At 37.8% G+C, this 26,033-nt stretch overlaps 1 protein-coding gene across 2 annotated transcripts in view; it reads right to left on the reverse strand.

The window, feature by feature from the left end:
- Nucleotides 1–26,033, reverse strand: part of N (neurogenic locus Notch protein) — a 38,486-nt gene that overhangs the window by 2,166 nt on the left and 10,287 nt on the right. The window contains exons 3-11 of one of the 2 annotated variants that reach the window (XM_065313503.1): nt 20,437–20,711; nt 19,722–19,917; nt 14,771–14,904; nt 11,159–11,515; nt 9,760–9,915; nt 9,306–9,488; nt 4,724–5,267; nt 4,602–4,628; nt 57–4,206 (exon numbers count right to left, since the gene is read on the reverse strand). In XM_065313503.1, coding sequence (XP_065169575.1) covers nt 57–4,206; nt 4,602–4,628; nt 4,724–5,267; nt 9,306–9,488; nt 9,760–9,915; nt 11,159–11,515; nt 14,771–14,904; nt 19,722–19,917; nt 20,437–20,711 — 6,022 coding nt within the window. The remainder of the gene's footprint in view (nt 1–56; nt 4,207–4,601; nt 4,629–4,723; nt 5,268–9,305; nt 9,489–9,759; nt 9,916–11,158; nt 11,516–14,770; nt 14,905–19,721; nt 19,918–20,436; nt 20,712–26,033) is intronic. The other variant, XM_065313504.1, reaches the window with a different exon arrangement.

Consider the following 26,033-nt stretch of genomic DNA (forward strand, 5'->3'; position numbering starts at 1 on the left):
CAAAAAAACACAATAAATAAATAACCTCAAAAAATAATAAAATAACCTCAACTTACCTTATCATTTTGTGCGTCACGATTAGCACCATGCGCCAATAAAATATTAACAGCCTCCACATTATTGACAGCTGCCGCCCAGTGAATCGCCGTCTTCCCGGAGTTATCCGCCGCGTTGATATCAGCTTCCGCACCGATCAAATCCTGCACCATACCTTCAATAGCCAACCTCGCAGCCAGTATCAACGGAGTGGTACCCTCATGCATACGTGCGTTTAGATTCGTCGCTCTGTTCCTCAACAGAATCTGAAACACTCCCAGCGCATCAGCTGCAACCGCTGTGTGTAATGGCGTCCTTCCGGTGTTGTCCTGCGCATTGGCATCTGCACCAGCATCCAATAACCTCTTCGCTGCATCAGCCCTAGCAAACCTTGCAGCTAGATGCAAACTAGTCTCGCCTGTTTTATCCATCGCCGCGTTCAATTCAGCACCTTGCGCGACCAGATCCTGTATAACCGCACCTGCAGTATCATCTTCATCTTCCTCCCCGGTTTCCAACCCACCTCCACGCACAGATGCCAACATAATCGCAGTCATACCACATGGTCCCCTCGCATTTATATCCTGTGATTCATTCTGTGGAGGTGTTAACATAACTGATGGTCTTATATCCGCAGCGTCCATTTGTAATTGTGTCCATGGTCTGGTATCAGTCTCCTCATAATCTGTGATCACAGTGTGATCAGATTGATATCCTGCTTCCATTGCGCGCATGCGTTTGGGCTGTGGCATTTCCGACTCGTCATCGCTCCATTGTTGCTGGTGACCCATCTGTTGACCCATGTGAGGCATGTCCATCATTGAAGGGTTGTTCAGGTTACGCATTTCTTGACCATCGGGTCCACGACGTCTTGATGATCGTCTACTGCTGTTGTTTGTGGTTAGGAAACCGTCTGGGAACCAGGTGACACCAGCAGCACGCTTTCTCTGGGTCTGGGCAACCATGAACACCACTGCGCAGAGGACAATCACCAAGAGGATACCCATAATTACAAATTTAGCGTTTGTAGGTGTGTCGGGGATAAGGTCATTCTGGGACCCGTCCACTTTCCAAATGGGGAATGATTTACTGATGGTATGTTTGGAGGCTGTAGCAGCAAGGAATTCTGCAGCTGCTTCAGCTGTCTGGAAGCAAGTCTCCGAATTGATGATTGAAGTACATTTCCGATTATCAATTTCCAGATGGACTTCAACCCCTGATTGCTCTGTGAACCCTATGTTGTATTTCCTTTTATACGCTGGGTCTTCCAACCCGGGAGTTGGTCCCCTCCAATGGTAAATCATCTCGTTACCCATGGCGTCCATTTTGATCGTCACTGTTGTCCGTAATTGATGAGAAGTATCACGCAGGAAAGCAACTTTATTCTTCTTGAAAGCTTCCGGGTCCATTAAGATGGTCACCCGCAACACACCTTCAGCAACCTGCGGTGGGGCCTTTTCACAATCCAACCCATCCCAGTTACACTCCGCGTTATTACACCCATAATCACAATAACCATTAGCATAATGCTTCTCACAATACGCATTGTATATTGGGTTGCAGGGCTGCAGGGATTTCTCGCAGTCACGCCCATCAAACAGACACTCCTGATTGTTGCATTCTTCATTGCACACACCATCCATGAACGCATGCGAGCACCTGATTGGCTCCGAGCAGTTCGCCCACGGATTATTCAACCCAAGTGAACAATCATTACCATCAAAGTCACACGCGTAGTTATTACATTCCTCATCACATTTTCTATTACCACGTTTGATTGTGCACTGATTCTGCACGCATTGCTTCCGCTGAATCTCCAAATCAATCGCGTAGAATGGCGGAGTGACATTTGACCTCCCTGTTGCGGGGACATAACCTATCCCGCCGGGGAAATTCACGTCGTAATGATCACAGTTCTTACCATTATGCTTCGGTGGACAATAACAGACATAATCACCGAATCTGTCCTGACACGTTGCGTCTTCATGCTTACATGGGTTGGATTTACATTCATCCATGGTATCTATCTCGCAATTCATCCCGGCTAGACCCACGGGACAATCACAGATATACCCACCTCCTTCGGCCATTCTACAGGTACCTCGGTTCTGACACGGGTTACTCTCGCAATCAAAACCGGAAAACTCACAGTTTTTACCATAATAACCCTCCTGGCAGGTACACTTATGACCTGCATGGATAGCCGTGCATATGCCGCCATTTTGACACGGGGCCTTCGCGCAGAAGTTAACCTTACTCTCACAGTGTCTACCCATGTACCCATTCTTACAATTGCAATGGTAATCATTCACAAGTTGCACACAATCAAGGGTACCAGGTGTCGAACATGGATTTGACAGACATTCATTGATATCACCTTCACACCTAGGTCCCACATAACCTGGTGGACATACACATTCAAAACCTCCGACGCGATCAACACAGGTGCCGTTGTTGTGACAAGCATCACTCTTACAATCATCAATATTAACCTCGCAGATGATACCGAGGGTACCCGATGGGCAGGAGCACTGGAAGTTATCGATGAGATCATGACACGTCCCTCCATTTTGACAGGGATTGATTTTGCAATCATCAACGTTCAACTCGCAGTTCTGACCTTGGAAACCTTTGGTACATAAACAAGTGTAGGAATTGATGAGGTCCTTGCATGTGGCGCCATTTTGACAGGGTGCAGATTCACATTCATTGATCTCCTTCTGACAGTACGACCCTGAATAACCTTCAGTACAATGACACCTGTGTGAGTTACCAATGTCCGAGCAGGTACCATTGTTGCAGAGTTGTTTATGTGGTATACCCTTACGTAGAGCAGCGTCTTTACAGCTTACCATCTCCACATCACACACCTTTCCAGTCCAACCAGGCGCGCAATTACAATGATACTGATTTTTATGTTGTTGACACGTGGCTTCATTCTCACATGGATTGGTACCACACCAATCAACATACTCCCGACAATCTTTACCTGTGTAACCATAGGGACAATGACAGGTATACTCCATGATGTGATCCTGGCACGTGGCACCATTTGAACAAGGCCCACTGTCACACAAATTAATCCTATTTTGACAGTTGGAACCTGTGTACCCTGGCGGGCAGATACAAGTATAGGAATTTATACCATCTATGCAGGTACCGCCATTCATGCAGGAGCTAACAGTACAATCATCATCGTTAATTTGACAGGTGATCCCTGAGAAACCCAAGGGACATGTACATGTGTACGAATCAACGTATTGGTTACAAGTGGCGCCATTGTGACATGGATTTGACAGACATTCATCAATATCCACCTCGCAGTGTTTCCCTTTGAAGCCATTCACGCATAAACATAGATAATCTCCAATGTCATCTAAACATGTGCCGCCATTTTGACAGGGGAACGATGCGCAGTCATCCGTGTTGATGTTACAATCCTTCCCTTCGTAACCCAACGCGCAGACGCATTGATAACTCCCGTCGGTGTTTTTGCAAGTGGCGCCATTGCGACACGGTGCTGAATTCAAGCATTCGTTGACATCTTGTTCACATAACCTACCAGTATAACCAACACTGCATGTACATGCGAAATCCATGAAGTTCGCGCTTGGGGAACACCGCGCGTTGTGTCTGCATTTATTCGGCGAGCAAGGATCTAACCTCTCTTGACAATCCCGCCCGGAATACGGTAATTTACATACGCATTGATAGTTATTTACTTGATCGATACAGTTACCGCCATTTTTGCACGGGTTGAATGCGCAGTCGTCAATGTTCGTCTCGCAATTCGTGCCGGAATACCCCGGTTGACATTCGCAAGTGTAGGAAGCGAGGTGGTCACGGCAGATGCCGCCATGTTGGCATGGGTTAGAAGCGCATTCATCGATGTTGTGTTCACATTGGCGGCCATTGTAGCCTGGGAGGCAATGGCAGATGAATTGTGAGACGCCATCTTCGCAACTGCCGCCATGTTTGCACGGGTTTGATTTGCATTCGTCCACGTCGGATAGGCATCGGGCGTCGTAGTAACCACGTGGGCATTCGCAGCGGAAACCGTTGACGAGATCAATGCACACGCCGCCATTTGCGCACGGGTTGGATGCGCATTCGTTGATGTCCGTTTCGCAGTGTTGGCCGGTGTAACCAGGAATACATTCACATGTGTATCTGTAAAACAAAGAAATTGGAGTGGTAGAGAGGTTAATTTTAATGTAGGCAACACACAAAGCATGAAACATGGAGAAAGGTTAGGAAATGTCAAAAATATGCAGAAAACAATAGAAAATGTGTATAAACAAAGAAATAAAGTCTTGAAAAGGTTAATTTGTAATGTAGGCAACACACTAAACATATAAAGATGAAGAAATGTCAAAAATATGCAGAAAATCAGATTTTCAGCCGTAAAACAATGCATAAAAACAAACATTGTGTGTCACAGATGTTATTTTGTAATATAGGCAACACACAAAGCAATAAACTAAGAAAAAAGCTGGAAAAATGTCAAAATTTCGCAGAAAAAGCAACAAAACAATAGAAAAACCAAAGATACGATAGAAACTTACGATGGAAACATGTTAATTGAGTTATCACTGATCACGCAGCATGAAACGAAGCATAAAAATAATTAGTCAATACCCCTTAACCTAAAATAACCTCAAAACATCAAATTTATCAAATTACTAACCTGTTGATGCCATCCACACACCTCGCCCCATTCCGACACGGATTACTATAGCATTCATTCACGTTGATCTCGCAATTGTGCCCGGAAGTGCCCGCCTTACAAATGCACTGATACCCATTGATAAGATCCTGACACGAGCCGCCATACTGGCACGGATTCGATTCGCATTCGTTGATCTGCGCCTCGCAATAGAAGCCCGAATATCCGGGATGACAAGTGCAGTAGAATGAGTTCTCGCCGTCGACGCACTCGCCATGCTGACACGGCGACGATTGACAGTCGTTGATGTTCGTCTCGCAGGAGTAGCCGGTGAAGCCGGGCGGGCAGAGGCAGGTGTAGCCGCCGATGGAGTCCTCGCACGTGCCGCCATTGCGGCACGGGTTCGAGATGCAGTCGTCGATGTTAGTCTGGCAGCGCGAGCCGGTGAAACCCACCGGGCAGTTGCATTTGAAGGAGTTGATGCGGTCGTAGCAGATGCCGTTGTTCATGCAGGGGTTGTCCTTGCATTCGTCGATGTCAATTTCGCATTGGGTGCCAGTGAATCCTGGAAAATGGGTCAAATTTGAGGTTATGGTATGAAATTTAGGGATTTTAGGGTTAATTCTGTCAATTTTAGTTAAATTTTGACAATAAATTATAGTTTTTAAGGTTTTTGAGGTTAGAATTAGTTTTGTCAAGGTATTTCTGTCAATTTTGGTCTTATTTTGACAGAAAATGGTACTTTCTATAAAATTTGAGGTTAAAAAACACATCTTTCAGGATATTTTTGTCAATTTTAGTATTTTTTGACAGTAAATGACATTTTCTATCAAATTTGAGGTTAACCGACAAAATTTTAGTAATTTCTAGGGGTTTTAGGTAAGTTTTTAGTTAGTTTTAACCTAAAAACTACAAAAAATCATTAAAACAATTTTTATACATTTCTAATGATTAATACTCTGTAATATAAGTAGGATATGTGTAATGTGTATTCCTGCATGCATAATGATGCATGTCGGGGTGAAAAACTCCGAACGGTGAATTGTGCGCGTAATTATCACGCTCTGCTCTTCATTTCGCGTCGCATTTACTCCGCCGAAGCCGCGCGCGGAATTCATAACTGAACTTTCTCATGCAACTTAAACAAATACTATAGCGAAAACTATATCTTTGATACTCTCCCAATAAGTCACCGCGCTTGAATTTCGTAATTTAATCGTACTTTCGAACTGGTTCACACACAAAACACACGCCGCAGATAAAATTCATTTCATCGGCGTGTTGTTGTTGTTGTTGATTGGTCGTCGCTTGGGCGCTCTTGAGAAACGTAGGAAAACGGTACGTGGGAGGAAACGACACATACCGATCTTCGGCCGGCGCGCAGCACACACGAAGCGCCCGCGGTGCACAAATAAATGCATGCGGCATGCCCGCAATTGTTGTTGTTTGCTGCGGCGTGGTGCACAATGGTTAAGCGCAAGGCAGGCACATTGTTGAGGTGCTCTCTTGCGCTGCGCGCGGAATACGTTATGCGACACACAATGCCGAAATAATGAGAAAACAATACTCTACAGCACTATAAACTGCATTCAACAATCGACGCTTAAGTGTAATTCATCAACGGAGCTCAAGAAGTGGATTTTTTTAAGAAAATTGATTTTTCTTTGATTTTTTAGTGATTTAACTGAAGAAAAGTAGTTTTTGAGAGATATTGTTGTTTTCTGTCAAAATATGACTAATATTTATCAAAATAACCTTAAAAATCACAAAATTAACCTCAAATTTGATGAAAAACGTCATTTAATGTTAAAAAATACTAAAATTGACAGAAATAACCTAAAAATTGTTGAGTTTAAATAACAAATTTGACAGAAAAATACAATTTTTTACTAAAATCAACCAAAATAACCTCTAAAATCAATAAATTAACCTCAAATTTGATAGAAAATGACATTTGCTGTCAAAAAATATCAAAATTGACAAAAATAACCCAAAATTTGTGTATTTAAACGCAAAATTTGCTAGAATCAACGACTTTCTGTCAAAATATAACGAAAACTGACAGAAATAACCTCAAAATATGATATTTCCAGTTGTAAAATGAATTCCCCGTGATTATCTCGTTAATTTCTTCTTTAGGCAACCGCAAATATTTCCATAATTAATGTTTAATGCTCGTAGATTTTAAATTGGACAGAAGAAAAGCACCGTTACTCCACGGCGTGCATTTTCTTCACATGTGTGTGTTTGTACATTCAACATTCACATTATTATATGTATTACGATTTCCAATCTCGCCGGTATAAACTTATAAACCATTTATCGTCGAATGCCTGCGACCTATACTATTCTATACTATACTATAGCGTATTGCGTATAGAATTTAACTCGCAGAAATATAAGATACACAAGAGATGCAAAATGTGTGCCTCTATTCGTGATTTTCACGTTCGCGTCGTGCGACTGCGAAAAAAGCAGCGCAGCGCAGGCGAATCAAATGGAAACGCGCGCGTTGGGCGTTGGGGCGCATTGAAATCACCAGCACACACAGCGCCGCGAGAATTTCTATTCCGCACGGTCGGCATGGCAATTGAAATTGAAATGGCAATTTTACTCGGACTTCTTTTAACTTGCGCTGCGCGTTCGGAAATGTTTATTTATTGGCGAATTCCGTACGCTGCGCGGCGCGCTACTGGCTACCGCGGCCAGTAGCCGGCTTCCTCCTCCACACCGCGCTAGAGTTTCATAATGCGGGCTCCGCGGAAAATGTTGCGCATAATTAAAATCTAGATAAAAACTAGACTCGTAAATAACTAAAGTAAAGGATAACATTCAAATTCAAAGAGAAATGCAAGTTTTAACCTCAAAAATCAACAAAAATATGATTTTTAGCAAGTTTTGAGATGTTTTTAGGTTAAAACTTATTAAAAACCATCAAAAACGTTATTTTACTATTGATTTTAATATATTTTAGGTTAGAAATACTTCCATCTATAAAAATACGTCTTAAAAACCCTGAAAACCTATTTTTCTACAAGTTATAATCAATTTTGCATTAAAACAGACTTTTTTTCGTCTTTCTAATCAAATAATTCCCTTTTTGAGGTTAAAAATAAAGAAAAACCCTAAGAAAACACCAGTTTTACCATTTTTGAGGTTAGAATATCCTCTACTTCACACAAGATTAATTAAAACTGCCACTTTGCACTACATTGCAAAATTATAGCGCACTATAAATACATACGCCGATTACGCGATAATCAGGAATTAACAACATGGCCGATGACACTCCACTCCACTTACAAAAAAAAAACATTCACGCATTGCAGAACGGCCCGCAGTCTTCGGTTTCATGCGTCTTCGACTTCTAATTGTATGAATAATGAAGCGAAACAAGTTTACACCAGCGCGCCGGCCGTATTTAGCGACGCGTTTGCAAGCGTTAGACGCGAAAAATTAATATACAAAATGTTGCGCTGCAAGTTCAACTGCTAAACAAGATGGCGAGAGTCATACGGAAAAAAATCAAGAGAACTAGTTGTGTAAATGGAATGATAAGAGGTTTAATTGCTAACCAGACGAAGGCACATATTAAATAATGAGATGTTGTGATGTTTTGATGCGTGTTTCCGATCGAGTTTTTGATTTCGTGACGAAATCACAGGGACAAGATGGCGCGCACAGTGCGACGCGCGCGAGATGTAGCTTGGGAACGAGGCCAATTATCGTTTTCGGAGAGTGCCAAAGTGCCAATGAATGAAGGAATGAATTGTAGCTTAAGTTAAGTCGGGTTTTTTATTCATCCTGTACACGTGTAGGCATATTCTAACCTCAAATTGTATTAAAATTCATTGAAAATTTGATTTTTAACCTCAAATTTGTTAAACATTATACGTGATTTTGGATTTACAATTTTATTTTTGAGTTGACATGTTTCGCCCAGAGGGCATCTTCATAAACTTTAAAATAAAAATTAAAATAAAATAAAAATAAAATTTTTTATAAATATACAACATGGATTACGTATTCACCAAAGAAAGTAATAAATTTGTTAAAAAGTTAAAAATTTGACATTTTTGTATGAAAGGAAGTGATTCTAATCATATACAAACCCAAAACCAATTAAAAAACTGATTTTTCTTTAAACTTTAACCTCAAAACTGTCAAAAATAGAAAATTTGACAGAATTGACACTTTTAATGACGCAGGAAGTCATTCTAACCTCAAACAATACCAAAACCAATAAAGAAACTGATTTTTCTGTAAATTATAACCTCAAAACTGTCAAAAATATGAAGTTTGGCAAAATTGACACTTTTTATGACATAGGAAGTCATTCTAACCTCAAATAATACTAAAATCAATAGAAAAACAACCTTTTAGTAAGTTTAAACTAAATTTCAACCCAAAAAATATCGAAAAACACTAAAATTCAACGAAATTTCTTAATATTTTCTTTTTTCCTGATGCTTTTATCCCTAATTTACCTAAAAAATGTAAATTTGTGGGAAATTAAAATATTTCCACGAAGAAATCATGCAAATTCTAACGTTTTACATTGTTTGCATATCAATGGCAGATAATTACGGCGAAAAACGCTTACCTGGCATGCACACACAACGAAACGTGCCGGGATCGTCGAGACACGAGCCCTCATTGTGGCACGGATGCGATTCGCACTCGTTGACGTTGGTCTCGCACCTCGGCCCGGTGAAGCCCTGCGTGCAGTTGCACGCGAAGCTGCCGGGCGTGTTCACGCAAATGCCGTCATGCTCGCACGGTGATCCTGCAAGCAAAAACACAAAAAACACAAATTTTACAAAAAAAAATTAACACACGTTGATTTTTACCAATATTATAAAATTCCATTCCGATCCTATGTTAATTACTAGCTGATAATTAAGACTTGTGAACAAAACGCTAATCACGCAGGTAATTATTCTTCGACGGACATATTAGTGTTAATGTACGCTAATTACCTATTAGCAACCGGTGGGGTTCAACGAGGTTTAACACGAAAAGTCCCTAGACATTTGAGGTTATGTTTGGGCAATTACCTTGTTCGCATTCGTCGATGTCTTCGGAGCAATCGACGCCCTTGTATCCCGACGCGCAGCTGCACGTGTAGGAGCCGTTGATGGGGCTGGTGTCGCAGATGGCATCGGCGTGGCACGGATTGCTCGTACAGGCGTCATCCAGATGACACAGCAGGCCTACCAACCAAAAAAACAACATTTAAACACACATGGTAATGTTTTATGCACAATGTGTTGCATACTGTAAATAATATTAACTGTTACGTGAAAAAGCTTTAAAATGATGCAAAATTAAGTTTTTTGAGGTTATAATCACTCAACACCACGTTTTTGTTTTAATTTGTGGTGTTTTTAGGTTAAAACTTAATAAAAACAAGAAAAAAAAACAGTATAAACACACATGTTACTGTTTGGTGATGATTATGTTGCATATCCCTACTAATATTATAAATGCGAAGGTCCTGATGTTTGTTACACTTTCACGCAAAAACTACTTAACCGATCATCATGAAAATTTGTACACATATTCTTAGTGGTCCCCGAATGGTTATAGGCTACTTTTTATTTAATAAAAAAAATATTTTTTAAATAAAATAAAGAAATAGTTTAGTCAATAATACCTCTGCATCTGGCTATTTGACTTCTTTAACGCCATCTAACATTCCAGCAATGAAGTTCAAACCTAAGTACTATAGTACCATCACACTGTATTACCGACAGCTACGTCAACATCAAATCCAATTGACTACACTATGGAGACTGTACACTATACTTCCATAGACTATACTTTCAGCCATTTTAAACTTCCCGCCATTCTACCTACTTCATTGTTACTTCTTCTGTGACTACAGACGCGTACGGAAGCAACTTTATTATTTTAGATATTCGTGAGCGAAGCCGCGGGTTAAAGCTACTAGTAAATAATATTAACTGTTTAGTGAAAAAATAATGCAAAATCAAGTTTTTTGAGGTTATAATCACTCAACACCATGTTTTTTCTTAATTTTGTAAAGTTTTTAGGTTAAAACCAGAAAAAAATATCCAGATGATGATATTACAAGTGTACCAACATAAAAAACACACTCCAAACACACATGTGATGAATGTGTTGCCTATACTAATTAATATTACCAGTGTACATGAGAGCAATGACACTGCAGGCATAATTATTATGCTGTCGCGTTTAATTTGAGAGTTAAGTGATGTTAATTCGATGCAATTGCGCGCGCGGTTGTACAACTCGGCCGGGTGATGATGTTTTTGAGGAAATAAAATTAAACGAAGCATTGTTATTTTATTGATCGCAACAATGCAGAATTATCCTCAAACAATACGCCATAACCATAATCCATCCGACGCATTGTTTCCACCACCTAACCTCAAATGAGATGTGTGTTTTCGCTACGTATGTATGTTTTACCTGTTTTCCCCGGCGTGCACCTGCAGTAGAAGCTGCCGACGCGGTCGATGCACGTGGCGCCGTTGAAACACGCCGCCCCCGCACAATCGTCGATGTTCACGGAGCAATCGGGGCCGGTCCAGCCATTGACGCAGATGCACGAATGCCCGCCGACACTGTTCGTGCAGGTAGCACCATTTTGACACACGGACGGACGCAGTGAGCATTCATCCACGTCCTGCTCACAAAAACGCCCCGTGTATGTTGCGGGACATTGGCACGTGTATGCGTTTACACCATCTACACACGATGCGCCATTTTGGCACATGTTACCGGGACAATCGTCGATGTTTTCTTCACAGTTCTGACCACGATAACCTAAAACAAACAAAAAACACCAAAGTTACTAAAAAGTTACTAGAATAGATTTAAGTTGGTAGAAAAAATTCACTAGAAAAACTAGTAACATCACCAGGATTCTATTTAGGTTGGTAATGTTAGTAAAAACGAAATGGCTGAATGTGTATGTTTGGACATCATCCTGTTTATTACGAGTTTTTGTGCTGTGGAAGCGCGACGGGTGTAGCCGCATGCGTTCCCACGGTCTCGGCACTCTGGCAGCGCGCTCGCTTTACGTCTCAAGCGCGCTCCGTCTTTGCTTTGGGTGAAGTCAAGCGGACATATTGCTCCGAGCAACAGGCGCGCAGCGCACACAAGAGAGTGGGATAGGATAGGCCATTGTGTGTGCGACAGCCCACGCCGCGCGCACGCACACACATACGCTACTTTCAGTCTGCCCAAAGGGAAGTGGGAAAAATTCACTGCGGTTAGGTTACACATCCGGCCAAAAATTTCAAATTTCAGACCCGAAAACTCAAAATAATATCACTACCAACTTAAAATGATTTTATACTAAATTTGGTGAGTATATTAACTAAATAAACAAATAAAATTGTTTATATTAAGTTTTTCGTGAGAATATTTACGTTAAACGATTAAAAATAACATTTTTTCAGTGTCATGTGTTGTTTGGGTTGCCTACACACACATGCCCGCGATTAATCTGCATGGAATAACAGTAAACTGTAAATTTTCGTTCGCGCATCACACGTGATGCATATTTATGAGCCTGAAGTAGTTTTTAAGATTATCACGTAATAACCCAACCACCGCGCGCGTAAGTTAAGTTATTAATGAACGAATTTAAACAATACCGGATGTCGACCATCTTGTTTAATCAAGCGGCGTTTATATTCGCCAGAGAGACGACGGTGTGAGAAAAGTTCGCGGCGAATCGAAGCGAACAAATAGAATAAATTGCAAATCGAAGCAAATCAAAGCCGAACCGAGTCGGATCGTGTGTATTTCTCGATGAATTCCAATAAAATCCGACAAAGAAAACAAATAAATAAACTTCCGCGTTTATAATATAAGGTTATTTGTATTGTTGGTTGCCTACAATGTAATTTTTATGTTTTATTACGCTGCGGCGTGTAAAAGTCGTGAGAAAACAATGAAAACACATCAAACGCATCCCGAAAAACTAGTTTCAAGCACCAAACGAAAAAACCTAATGAGTTTTGTCATGTTTTTGATGACAGATGTATTGCTTCACACGATAAAACAAGTGCATCGCGTGGGGTGTCGAAAAACATTCTATTCTCACCAACAACATAACCTAATCTTTATACCCTCGGGATAAATGTGTCTTGAGTGTGTTTCCCAAGTGATGTGCAGGGATACACGCTTCTCAGGAGTGGAAAAACAATTGGAAATCATCGCATCATCACGAAATTGACGCAGGCATTGTTTATGTCTTTATCGTAATGATAGCCTGCGATGGAGAGACACACCACCAACCCGCGGGTCCGTAAACGGCCGCAAATGGATAAATAAACTCGCGATTGACGCGCGTAATCGTGGAAACGTCTTCGGGCGGCGGCGATTTGAATTCTTGTGCGTCGCGCGGCGTAATTGAGGTTATAATGAAGGGAGACGTGCACGCGCGTGTACAAAACGTACGATTTGCGGCAATAAAACGCGGCCACAGGGCAGCACAATCAAAATACAATCAAAATTGGTCATTCTGTGTGATTATCTGAGGATGTATCATTTGTGGAGTGGTACAAGTTGCCTATATACAGGAAAATAAATGTCCCTAGAGTATTTAAGTTGGTATGAGGGTGTTTTAGACTAGATTTATCACTAGATATGTCAAAAAGTGAAAGTTACTAGGATATAAGTTGGTAAAATGATGATTTGCACTATATGCAACCTTAAATGCATCAAAAATGTAACAAAACGTATAATTTTCGGTAATAAAACGCACCCACAAGGCAAAACAATCAAAATTGATCATTTTTAATGATTATTCATGAATTTATCATTTGTGGAGTTTTACAAGTTGCCTACCGACAAAAAATAAAAATCCCTAATGAATTTAAGTTGGTAATAGGGTGTTTTACACTAGATTTGTCCCTAAATATGTCAAGAAGTAAAAGTTACTAGGATATAAGTTGGTAAAATGATGATTTGCACTATATGCAACCATAAATGCATCAAAAATGTAACAAAACGTACAATTTACGGTAATAAAACGCATCCACAAGGCAAAACAATCAAAATTGATCATTTTTAATGATTATTCATAAATTTTTCACATTATTGAGTGATAAAAGTTGCCTAACTACAAAAAATAAAAATCCCTAGTGAATTTAAGTTGGTAACAGTGTGTTTTACACTAAATTTTACCCTAAACACTAAAAATCCCTAAAATTTACAAATTTTAACCTCAAAAATGTCAAGGTTAGATTCGTTAGTTGTCTTTGAACCTTTGTTTTGCCTCCTCAATTTCGACACTCGCGTCTCTTGTGTGCAGTCGTATAAATTTCGTCATCGACGCTCATTAGCATTTCGTTTATTTTCCACACAATGCGTTGAACTTGAAAACTTGAAACTTGAAATCTCCCGTAGGCCACGGCGCCGTCGAGAGGTGGGCATATCACTTACTTAAGTTAAGCAGACAAACTTGACTTAAGTCAAATCTCAAATTTTCAGACATGACTTAAGTCACTTGTAAAAAAATGTAAGTAAATATTAATCTTTTGAAAGAAAGCCTTTGTTGAGTGAGTTATTATATTGCGCGTGGGGCGGTGGCGCCGCCATGTTTGTGTATTTATCTTAGATTGATGAAAAGTGCATTCTTCTGCATTCACAAGACGCGACTTGAAGTTGAAGTTCACTTCAAGTGGCGTCTCGATTTATCTCAATATTGGTTGTGAACCAGACTAAACAAACATGCACACATATCACCATATCATACGCAGGACATAACCTCACATGTAAAACATTTAAAATTTTGTTTTTTCTCTGTCTGTGGAAGAAATTTAATTAATTTAATTTGTTTTATTTCGTGTGTTGGAGTTTTTGCGTTTGCACGAATTTCGTGCAACGCCTCGAGACTTTCGAACAAAAGTATTCGACGTGTTTTAAGTGGTTTTACAGTTTTTATCGGCCTGTTCGTTCGTGGAGATTATAAATATTATGAATTTTTAATGCCATCCGACCATTTATATTCAAATGCTGCGAGTGGCCCGCTGGGCGAGCAGAAAAGAAGTGAAATAAATTACTTACCGGGCTGACAATCGCATGTGTATGTGTGTTTATCTCGCTGTCGACACTGCCCGCCATTTTGACACGGCGACGGGTCGCAGGGGACGTACTCGCGTTCGCAGTTTTTTCCAGTGTAGCCTTCTTCACATGTACAACTGCAAAAAATATTACAGAAAACGTTAGATTATTCAAGACGCCACCTGGTGGTGAAAATTTGAAGTTTGGGGCAAAATCATAGAAATTAACCTTTAAAAATTCACAACTGTAACAAAACACGCCATCTGGTGGTGAAAACATTAAGTTTTGAGTAAAACCAAAGAAAATAATCATAAATACGCCCTCTATCGATGAAAATTTGAAGTTTGAAGCAAAAACATAGAAATTAACCTTTAAAAATATGCAATTGTAACAATACATTCGATTATGTCGTTTTTCAACGCCATCTGGTGGTAGAAACATGAAATTTTAAGTAAAACCAAAGAAAATAACCTTAAATACGCCATCTATCGATAAAAATATGAAGTTTAAAGCAAAATACAACCAAATTAACCTTAAAAAATGTCAAACTTCATCAAATATCGTTAATTGCGCCATCTACAAATGAAAATATGAAGTTTCCTTATAAAATAACCTTCATAAAGCACACAATTTGCATTTTACAGCTAAAACAAGCAATAATTGCGAATGGATGGCCGAGTTGCAATCGAAATCTTGGAAATCATTACTCGTACTTATGTAGTTATACACTTATGGCTTTATATCGGAAGGATGGAAGGCCTTGGACTGAATTCGCAGCGCTTACAATTCCACACCACACTTTGTTTCATTTTCATTTTCGTTTTCATTCAAAACGCACCGCATACGGCCGGCGCGCAAATGAAGCGATTCACAAGTAAGTAGATTATTTAACGCCTAAAACGGACACCGAAGTGAATGTTCTCACGGTGCATGCCGGGGCCATCAAGGGCGGCCATTTTGATTTGAAGCAAAGCCAGTGTTGCCACCTATTTATTAATAAAATTAATAAAATCACTGAAAATTCAACTATTTTTGTTTTGGTGATGTAATATTACAATGCACTGCACGATTTGAAACAAGATGAAGAAAAGAAAAAGTGAATCCGGGTTGGACGCAAATTATTGATTCAGCGATCGTATGCGCAACGCACATCGCAATTAAATTCAAGTTTCGATCTTTTTTCGACCTTTCCAAGCTATCATTGACATTTACAGCGTTTCACAACATTAAAATCGCTTGTTTTTGCGATAAATTATTAAATTAATTCGTAACATGCATGGATGACGTGAATATGGCCGACTTCCGGTGGCGGCCATTTGTCATCATCACTCTTAGTACAGCTATCAATCACTATACTGCTTTATGTGTTAAAATATTTGGAAAAATTACATTTTTGTACTTTTAACACGCATCGTAATTATTTCCGTGATTAATACGTGTAATTATCGACGGTGCCTTAATAATTAAACAAATTTCGAGTTGTTGATGTTTCACATCTCGGCGTCGAGATATTTTAAGCGTTGAAATTCGTTTCTCGAAGTCCTGTTATAACGCTTTTTATGCAGCGATGCGTTTTATTTTTATTCTGCGCCACGACTCATTAAACCAATTTATCCGCGAGACGCGTTCTTCATTAAGCGCGAAACTTTACCAACGGGTTTATTTAACAGTGTCGTTAAAAGCTGCAGCAATGAATTTTTTTCTTCGGGAGATATTTTACAACTGTCGAAGTTAGATGTTGAAGAGTATTGGTTTGTAATTTTGTAATTTACAATATCGGCGAATGGATCCGTGTTAATATCGCCATTAGTGGCGTAATGGCGCGTAATAGACTGCGCACACATCTCGTAAATAATTGATCAATTAACGCTCGACGTGTTGTCTATCTGCATCCGTTCAAACATGACATGGAGCAGCAATACATTAAAATATAGTAAAAAATGCAGCAAAACGTTTAAAAACTTGTAAAATGTTGATATTTTGGTGTTTTATGAGTATTTCTTTGAAAATAACGTGAAATAATCAAAATGGCGGCTGGGTACAACTGAAATTATTGACATTTCATGTATAGGTTGCGCCATCTATGAGGTAAAGAGTAAAAAACGCAGAAAATGTTGAAAAACATCAAAATTTCGCTTAAAAACAAGAAAATTTTGTGATTTTTCGGTGTTTTACAAGTATTTCTATAAAAATAAAGCGAAAAACTCAAAATGGCGGGTTGAAATAGATGAAATTAGTGACATTTCCTGTGTATCTAGCGCCATCTATGAGATAAAGAGTAAAAACAGCAGAAAAAGTAGTAAAATATCAAAATTTCGTCTAAAAACAAGTAAATTTTGTGATTTTCGGTGAATTTCTATGAAAATAAAGCAAAAAATTCAAAATGGCCGCTTGAAATAGATTAAATTAGTGACATTTCCTGTGTATCTCGCGCCATCTATGAGATAAAAAGTAAAAAAACACGGAAAATGTTGAAAAACATCAAAATTTCGCGATAAAAACGTTAAAATTCATAAAATTTCAATGTTTTATTAGTATTTCTATGAAATTAGACCAAAATAATCAATATGGCGGCTTGAATTATTGACATTTCCTGTTTATGTCGCGCCATCTATGAGATAAAAAGTAAAAAACGCGGAAAATGTTGAAAAATATCAAAATTTCGCGATAAAAACGTAAAAGTTCATGATATTTCAATGTTTTATAAGTATTTCCATGAAATTAAACCAAAGTAATCAATATGTCGGCTTGAATTAGTGACATTTCCTGTTTATGTCGCGCCATCTATGAGATAAACAGTAAAAAATGCAGAAAATGTTGAAAAACATCAAAATTACGCCTTAAAAACGTCAAAATTCACAATATTTCAATGTTTTATAACTATTTCTATGAAATAAGACCAAAATAATCATAATGGCGGCTTGAATTATTGACATTTCCTGTTTACTGTCGCGCCATCTATGAAATAATCACACAATTTTACTTTTTTTTGTGAGTTGCGTAAACAAAACGCGTTTTGTGCACATTTCTTCCCGCCGATTACCAATATGGAATGGAATGTAAATTCGACTGTGTATCGAGCATTCGATTCGGCCGCAGCACCAAAACGAGCCGAAACGAAAGCAAATGAACCGCGACGAATCCCGAGCACATCGCTGTCGGCGAAACGTGACACAACTTTGTTTCGAATCGTTGTTAATGTCTAATGCTTCGTATTTCGTTCGCATCGCGCATATACAACAAACAAAAGCCACACGAAAAAAAGCACACACTATGTAACATCTATAACAACCAATTTCTATTCTTTTATATTATATCTTCATTCAGTCTCTAAACTAAACTCTAAACTAATAATGGACTTTCAAACAGAAAAACATTGAAAAATAAAACAAGAAGTTTTTGTGTTTTTAAAGTTTTGTTAAAGCACACAGATTCAACTTTAACGCTTGGTGGTATGAATAGTGTGTGTGTTTGGTTGCGGTTCGCACGCCCACGTTGTTCGTTTGTTGTGCGTTGCCTAGACAACGAATAACGACGGATAACAAACGACCCAATGCGAACACAACACGACGACGGGTTTTTCGTGCCCTACGGCGACGACAACGACCAGAGGAGAGATTCTTCGGAGATAATTTAAGAAGAAAATAAAAATAAATCACTTTTAAATTATAACCTACAAAATATTATATACTAAACATAAAATGATCACAAATATTAAAATTTTGTTTTAAAATCGTAAAATCAGTGATAATTCGGTGATTTTTATTTATTTCTTTGGAAATAATGTGAAAAAATCAAAATGGCGGCTTGGAATTGATCAAAAAATAATGACAGTTCATGTTTATGTAGCGCCATCTATTAGATAATGCCATTATTATGAGTAAAAAGTGGTAAAAAGTGCAAAAAATCGCCAAAAACACCAAAATTTCGATTAAAAATTGGTAAAAGCAGTGATTTTTCGGTGTTTTAAAGGAATTTCTATGAAAATAGAGCAAAATACTCAAAATGGCGACTTGAAATAAGTGAAATTAGTGACATTTCCTGTTTATGAAGCGCCATCTATGAGATAAATAGTAAAAAAATGCAAAAAATGTCTAAAAACATCAAAATTACACTTTAAAAATGATAAAATCAGTAATATTCCAGTTGTCTATAAATATTTTTGAAGCAATTAATCTAAAAAACAAAATGGCGGCTTGAAAATTACGAATAAAACCCCAAAAACCGTTATTAAACATTTTTGTTCATAATTTTGATGTAAAGATAAACATTGTGATGTGTTGTAGTGTGAGTAATAAAACAAAAAATGGCCGCGCCAGCGCAAAACCGGGCCGTTCTCATAACCTTCGCCACGGGCGTCGAATTACGACATTTTATAACTCGCTTCTTCGACCACATCGCATATAATAAAATATAAAACGAATAGACTGAGTACACACACCGACCAACACTTCTTTTGTCATTCCTAACCTCTTTCTCTCTTTTACTCTCTTCAACCACACATAATATACAGCGCCATCCAGTGTTAAATAGTTGTGTGTTTTTCCACGTCTAACCTTAAAATCTCACCGGCTGAACACCACATTAAATATTCATAGGTGGGTTATGTGTATTCACATGTGTGACCTCGCAGGTCACGGAACAAGAGTGGCCCGCAGTGGCCGCGCATGCGCACAGGACACTTGAGTCACTTCTTGCACTCTGCAGCAGTTTGAAATAACAGGTTCTCCACACACACACATACACATAGTGAGAAAGCATCGTGCATCGAGGGAAAACTTGACGCAACTTCTTCAACTTGTTGAGGATTGCGTGTCTGAAGCGACCTAGAGGTGTGACCACCAATCGTACGCGAGAATTTTAATCACTTGATTTGAAATCATGCTACTTTTAGGTGATTTTCTCAATGAATGCGAGAGGAGAGATTGAAAATATAATCAAATGCAAGACTTACGTGTAACTGCCGTGCGTGTTGTGACAAATGCCATGCTTGCAAGGATTCTGTTGGCATTCATCCATGTCTTCTTTGCATGCGGCGCCCTTGAAGCCCAGTGCGCATGTGCATTTGTATGTGTCGTCGACGCTGGTGCATTTTGCGCCATTACGGCAGGGTTGTGATGCGCAATGGTCTTGTTTTTCACAATTTTGCCCTGGAATAAGCATAAAATATGTTAATTGGGTTGCATATCTACAAAAAGTTAGAAAATGTTAAAAAAATGTTTAAAAATATTAAAGTTTTGGTTTAAAAATGGTAAAATTCGTGATATTTTAGTGTTTTTTATGTATTTCGGGGAAAATAAAATGAAAAAATCAAAATGGCAGCTTGAAATTGGTGAAATTAGTGATATTTCGTGTTTATGTCGCGCCATCTATGAGATAATGGCTTAATTAGTAGTAAAAAGTGCAAAAAATGATCGAAAACAACAAAATTTGTCTTTAAACAAATAAAATTGCTGATATTTCGGTGTTTTTTAAGTATTTCTATGAAAATAAAGTTAAAAAATCAAAATGGCGTCTTAAAACAGCTATAATTACCGACATTTCCTATTTATCTCGCGCCATCTATGAGATAATACCATAATTACAAGTAAAAAGTACGAAAAACATTCAAAAACATAATATTTTTGCTTAAAAACAAGTAAAATATGTGATATTTAGGTTATGTTTACCTGTATATCCAAAAGCACAACTACACTGATAAGAATTCAATGATATCAGTGTACACGTGCCGCCATTCTTGCACGGCCGGCGATCGCACGAGTTCGCAATGGGAATCTCACAAAGCGAAGCGCTGAACCCGATCGGGCAGACGCACGTGAAGCTCGGCGAGGTGGCGGGCGCCTCGCGCACTTGACACGACCCGCCATTTTGACAGCGTGGACCTGGGCCGGTATAACAGGGATTCACATGCTGGCAGAATTCACCTACATATTTCGATGTACAACTGCAAATCAAACAAACAGAAAAACATTAAAAAACATATTTTAGGTTATGTTACAATAACTATTCAAGTTTTTAAGTTAAATTAAAGTTTTAAAAAATGGCTGCGTTGGTGTTTCATTCACAATTACTTTCATGAATCGAGCATGGGCAACAGATGCGTGTAACGACCATAATAATAATAATAACAACAAAAACGAAGAAAAAAGAAAATGAAGATGAAGAAGATGAAGCTGAACATTAAATTACAGCGTAATGGCGGCGCAGAGAAACGTAAAATTGATGATTGCAACTATCCACGACGCACGAGATGATCGAAAATTGATTTCGTACGATCCACGCGCAGCTTTCTTTCATCTTCACTTCTTCAACTTCGATTCAATGATTCAATAAAAATCATTTCAACACAATTCGATATATTGTGAGACGCCGAGGCAGAAATTTTCGATTTGTTCACGCTGCGTGTTTGTGCGCATGTGTGTGTGACTTGTTTTTTACGACTTGACTTAAGTCATTTTTAAATAAACAAAAATAAATCGAAATCTTCATGGGAAGCACGACGATTTGAATTTCTGATTAATTTTTTCTCAATAAGAAATAAAATTTATGTTAAAGGTGACTTAAGTATTGTAACGCCATCTATCGTTGTTTAAACCGAAAAAAGTAACATTTGGTTGATGTAAAGTTAAATTTTGTTGAAAAAATTTATAATAGACCATTAAGTCAAAACTGGACGCGCCATGTGTTATGTAAAGTTACTTAAGTTAAGTTAAAAGTAAGTTACTTAACTGTAACAAGACGAAAATCAATTTCGGAGTGAATTCCATCGAAGGGAAAGCATACTTATTAATTTATTCTCATTGCGCATGCGTATATAGAGATAGAAGTAAGTAATGTTACTTAAGTCAGTAAAGTTACTTAATTAGAGCAAACTTCAAACTATTCCAACTTGTTTTCCTCATTTCAAGCCGTCGACTTTCCTTAAAAACCACAAAAAGTGACTTAAGTCACATGACTTAACTTAAGTCATCGATTTAAATTGTGTCACAGGTACGCCGGGGTCTCACACGGCGGCATCTCTTCAACTCCGCGCCCAATTAACACTACTTAACCTTTGCGTAAGTAACTTTACTAAGTAATAACTAAAGTATAACTAAGACTAATATCGATATAAATTGTGCGCGGAGCGGGAATGCCAAGTGGTTGCATACCTCACTCAATAAAATCGATTAATGTGACTCGCTTGCAATGCTCATACGAGTTGAATTTTAATTATTGCAAAAGAAGAAGAAAAAAACGTCTTAATTAATAATACAGGTTCGCCGATATGAATATTAACTCAATAATGAGTCAATCGAACATGCGCAGTGTGCGGATTTAACGACTTAATGAAGCTTATTAGCGAATCGACGCGAAATATCCGAGCAATTTACCAGGGACATGGCGCATTGGATATTTTTATTGGCGCGCTGTGTTTAAAAGATAAAATATCTTCTCAGGTTTCATTCTGCGGGTTTATTATTTTATTATTTTTTGTCATTGTTGGAAGGGGTGGAGAGATGGAAGTAAATTGACACCGATGATACACTAAACTTGTAGAAGAAAAATTCTCACATGGATCATATATCGGTGAATAATGAATATATATAACCGGTTATATTGGATAAAATACCGGTTTTTGAAATTATGTGAAGTAAAATGTGTAAAAATGCATAAAAATTGTTAAAATGAGTGAAAAATTGAAATATTAAAAATAACCGGTTATAATACCGAAAAAATACCGGTTTTAATACCGGTATTACCGGTTATTTTATAAATTATTCAGTAAAATTAACTTTTTTATGATAATTTAAGATTATAAACAAAAAAACAAATTTTTTAAAAAGTTCCTCTCAAATTTCTTCAATAATTCAATAGTAGATGGCGTTATACACACTTTAATCTCAAATATCCCACCTGGGCGGAGCTTAATCAACCAAATCATGACTTCTTGCCCATTTGCACTTAATATAAAACATTTATTCGAACTTTTAACGACTCACATCTCATTAATTGCCACCGTCGGATCGATTACTGCAGTCGGTAATAAAATAAAATATAAATCCGAAATCATTAAATCGGCAATGTGAATTATTCACGTTCACGACTGACCACACACTCCTCATGATCATGTACAGTTAGTTATTCGTATGTCTAATTACTCCCGGTCTTGAAAATGGTACCAATGTAGCAACTACTGTCGTTACACCCGAGTGTACGCAGGTAAAAATTTACTCACTGCTTGAGGATCGGTGTGTGTTTGCGTTTGTTTAGACCGGTCGTAACTCGGAAGAGTTATGTGTTGTTGGTTTCATAATCGCGATACATCTTTGCGTCTCGGGACATTAAAACCTCGAGATATAAAAAATTTAAAATGTTTAAAACGCATTTCAGGATTAAATTTTATTATCCGTGTTAATTTATTTATTTTAACGCGAGAAAAACGGTGAAATTCATGTAAATATTTAAAGATTAAGCAAAAAAACGGAAATACCGGTATTAAAACCGGTATTTTTTCTTAGGTATTACAACCGGTTATTTAGGTATTTAATTTTTTTGTTTTCTATTCATTTTTTGCTTTTTTAAACACATTTTTCTGAATATTTTTTAAAATAACCGGTTAACCGGTATTATAAAACCGGTGTTTTTAGGTATTACAACTGGTTATTTACTATTTGAGGTTATAATTATTTTTTTATGCTTTTCAGCTGTAAAACCACTTTTAAAGTTTATGATGCAGGTTAAAAAGCTTTTAGATTTCGTATGGTTTTTTTTCCAGTGCCGCCCTTTTGTCTCTTGTCCGCTTGAAAGCAACAATAACTTAATGCGCGCAATGACAATGCCCTTTTTTATCGCCAATTATCTCGAGCTTTTATCTTCGGCATCAGCATCACTTGATGCACGCTCAAAAAGGACAAGAAATGCACTCGGTTACTTAACTTAAGTAACTTGACTTAAGTCAGGTTTGTTGTCTGTGTCTGCATTGCAACCATACAACAACGAATCTGTTTTGTGCGGTGTGGGATGCTGAGTACACTGCGCATGCGCAGGAAATGACTTAACTTAAGTAAAGTTATTTTTACGTGAATTCTAGTTTTACTTTTGATACCTATATAATAATTTTAATATAAAAAAATAAATTTTACTTTCATTTACTCGTATGTTAAGTCTGATTAACTTAACTTAAGTAATTACTAATTAGATTTAATTAAGTTTATAAAAGGTAGGATTTATTATTCTCCTATGTAGTCTTTGTGTTTGTTTCCCACAAAAATCAGTGATCGTGAAAAAGTCGGTTGTTAGTTAAGTTACTTAAGTTAAGTCAAAGTCATTCCGCCGCTTAGCGGAGCATAAAAGACTAACACCGAAGGTGAAACCCATCGAAGCCTGCCATTACTCACACAAATCAAATCAAAAAATCGACAGATTGTCAAGTACTCTTGATATATTTAAGGTTAGAGTGCAAAAAAGGTTATGTTCACTTGATCACGTGCACGTGTCAACCATCTGTCAATATATCCGAATATTGATCATACTTACAATGAAACATTATTTACCAAAGAATTTTTGTGTAATTGTTGGTTAAGTGTAAACACGCGCGCAGCCATGTGCATCACTCTGCACAGGCGCAAAAGAGGTGTTAATTTCGCCGGACATGCCCGACGGCACGGAAAATTCGTCCGGAGCGCTGTTTTTGTGCCTCTGAATGATTCAATTTATCGCTTCGTAAACACATTTTATCACAAATATAACCCATAAACAAACATAAACCTAACCTCACCTAACACAACTATAACACTATACGTTGATCTAACCTCAAAAGTGCTAATTTTTCACATATATTTCATATCTGTTGGAATACTTGTCCGTTGTGCGTATAAACATTGTGCTTTCGCTGTGTTTGCACATTACAGCGACGTGTTACATCCGCACAAACAGAACAGGCGTGAGCTTTATGCGTTATTTATTCAAATCTTCGCCGCATCGGCATATTCCACGATAGAGAGAAGATGGCAATGACGGTTATATAAAATACAACGTGTGTGTAGTTTGTAGTTCAAAGTCGAGGAGTGTATGAAACACGTCATTGATGGCATTATTAACATTTATAAACATTCTTCATTTCATCTTTTCAAATTAATTTATTGGTGATGTTATAAAAAATTAAATGTCAATGTTAAATTTTATAAATTCATGTTTATTCGTGGATATTTTAGCGAAAAACAAAAATACCGGTATTTTTTTTTGTATTATAAACGGTTATACCGGTATCATAACCGGTTATTTAAATAATTTTAATTTTTTTTCTTGTTCTATTAATTTTTCTATATTTTAAACAAAATTTACGATTTTTTATTAAAATAACCGGTATTACAACCGGTATTACAACCGGTTATTTAGATATTTTTATTTTTCTAGTATTTTTAATCTTTTTTTGTGCTTCTAAATATTTTTACTGAATATTTTCGAAAATAACCGGTATTAAAACAAAATAACACTATTTAAAGTATCTTAATTTTTTTTCGCTTTTCTAAAGAAATTTCATTGGATATTAAAAAAAGACAATACCGGTATTACAACCGGTTATTTACCGGTATTATAACCGGTTATTTGATATTTTTTTTAGTATTTTTAATCATTTTTTGCCTTTCTAAACATTTTACTGAATATTTACTAAAATAACCGGTATTAAACACTATTTAAGCACTAAAAATGAATAATTCTCATGTTTAAGCTCCGCCCACGAGTAAATTTAAGGTTATACCTCGATAAAACGCCATCTACGATTGATTTATTGAAGAAAAACTGAGAAAAACACAAAAAATTCAGATTTCTGCGTCTATAACCTCAATTTAAGCACAAAAAAATAATAATTATCAAGTTTAAGCTCCGCCCACTTATAAATTTAAGGTTATACTTCAACACAACGCCATCTACTGATGAAATATTAAACTAAAACCAATAAAAACCCAAAACCAATCAATTTTTCCACCTATAACCCCAATTCATCATCCAATTTATCCTCCGGTAGCATATTCCCAAATGGCCTGCCTCACGTGGCACACTCGTGCGCTAGGCGTACACCGCATTTTTACAGCGCATCCTTGATGAACGCTCGCTCCTCTCTGTGGCATCTGTGGCAGAAGATGAATGTGCGACGGCTGAATGTCGAATTAAATGCGCGTTGCATGTGCTCACCGATTTGGTAGCGCGCGTATTCTCCTGCTTTCTGCCTACCACGTAACTACTAGCTTTACCGATGCTCGTCGTGATGGCACACGCGTGC

Source organism: Atheta coriaria, unplaced genomic scaffold (genome assembly GCF_025399875.1).
Source record: "Atheta coriaria isolate IRGN ID8LTWV9N9 unplaced genomic scaffold, Caltech_Dcor_3.1 hic_scaffold_10_pilon, whole genome shotgun sequence".
In the NCBI taxonomy this organism is placed as follows: Eukaryota; Metazoa; Arthropoda; class Insecta; order Coleoptera; family Staphylinidae; genus Dalotia; species Dalotia coriaria.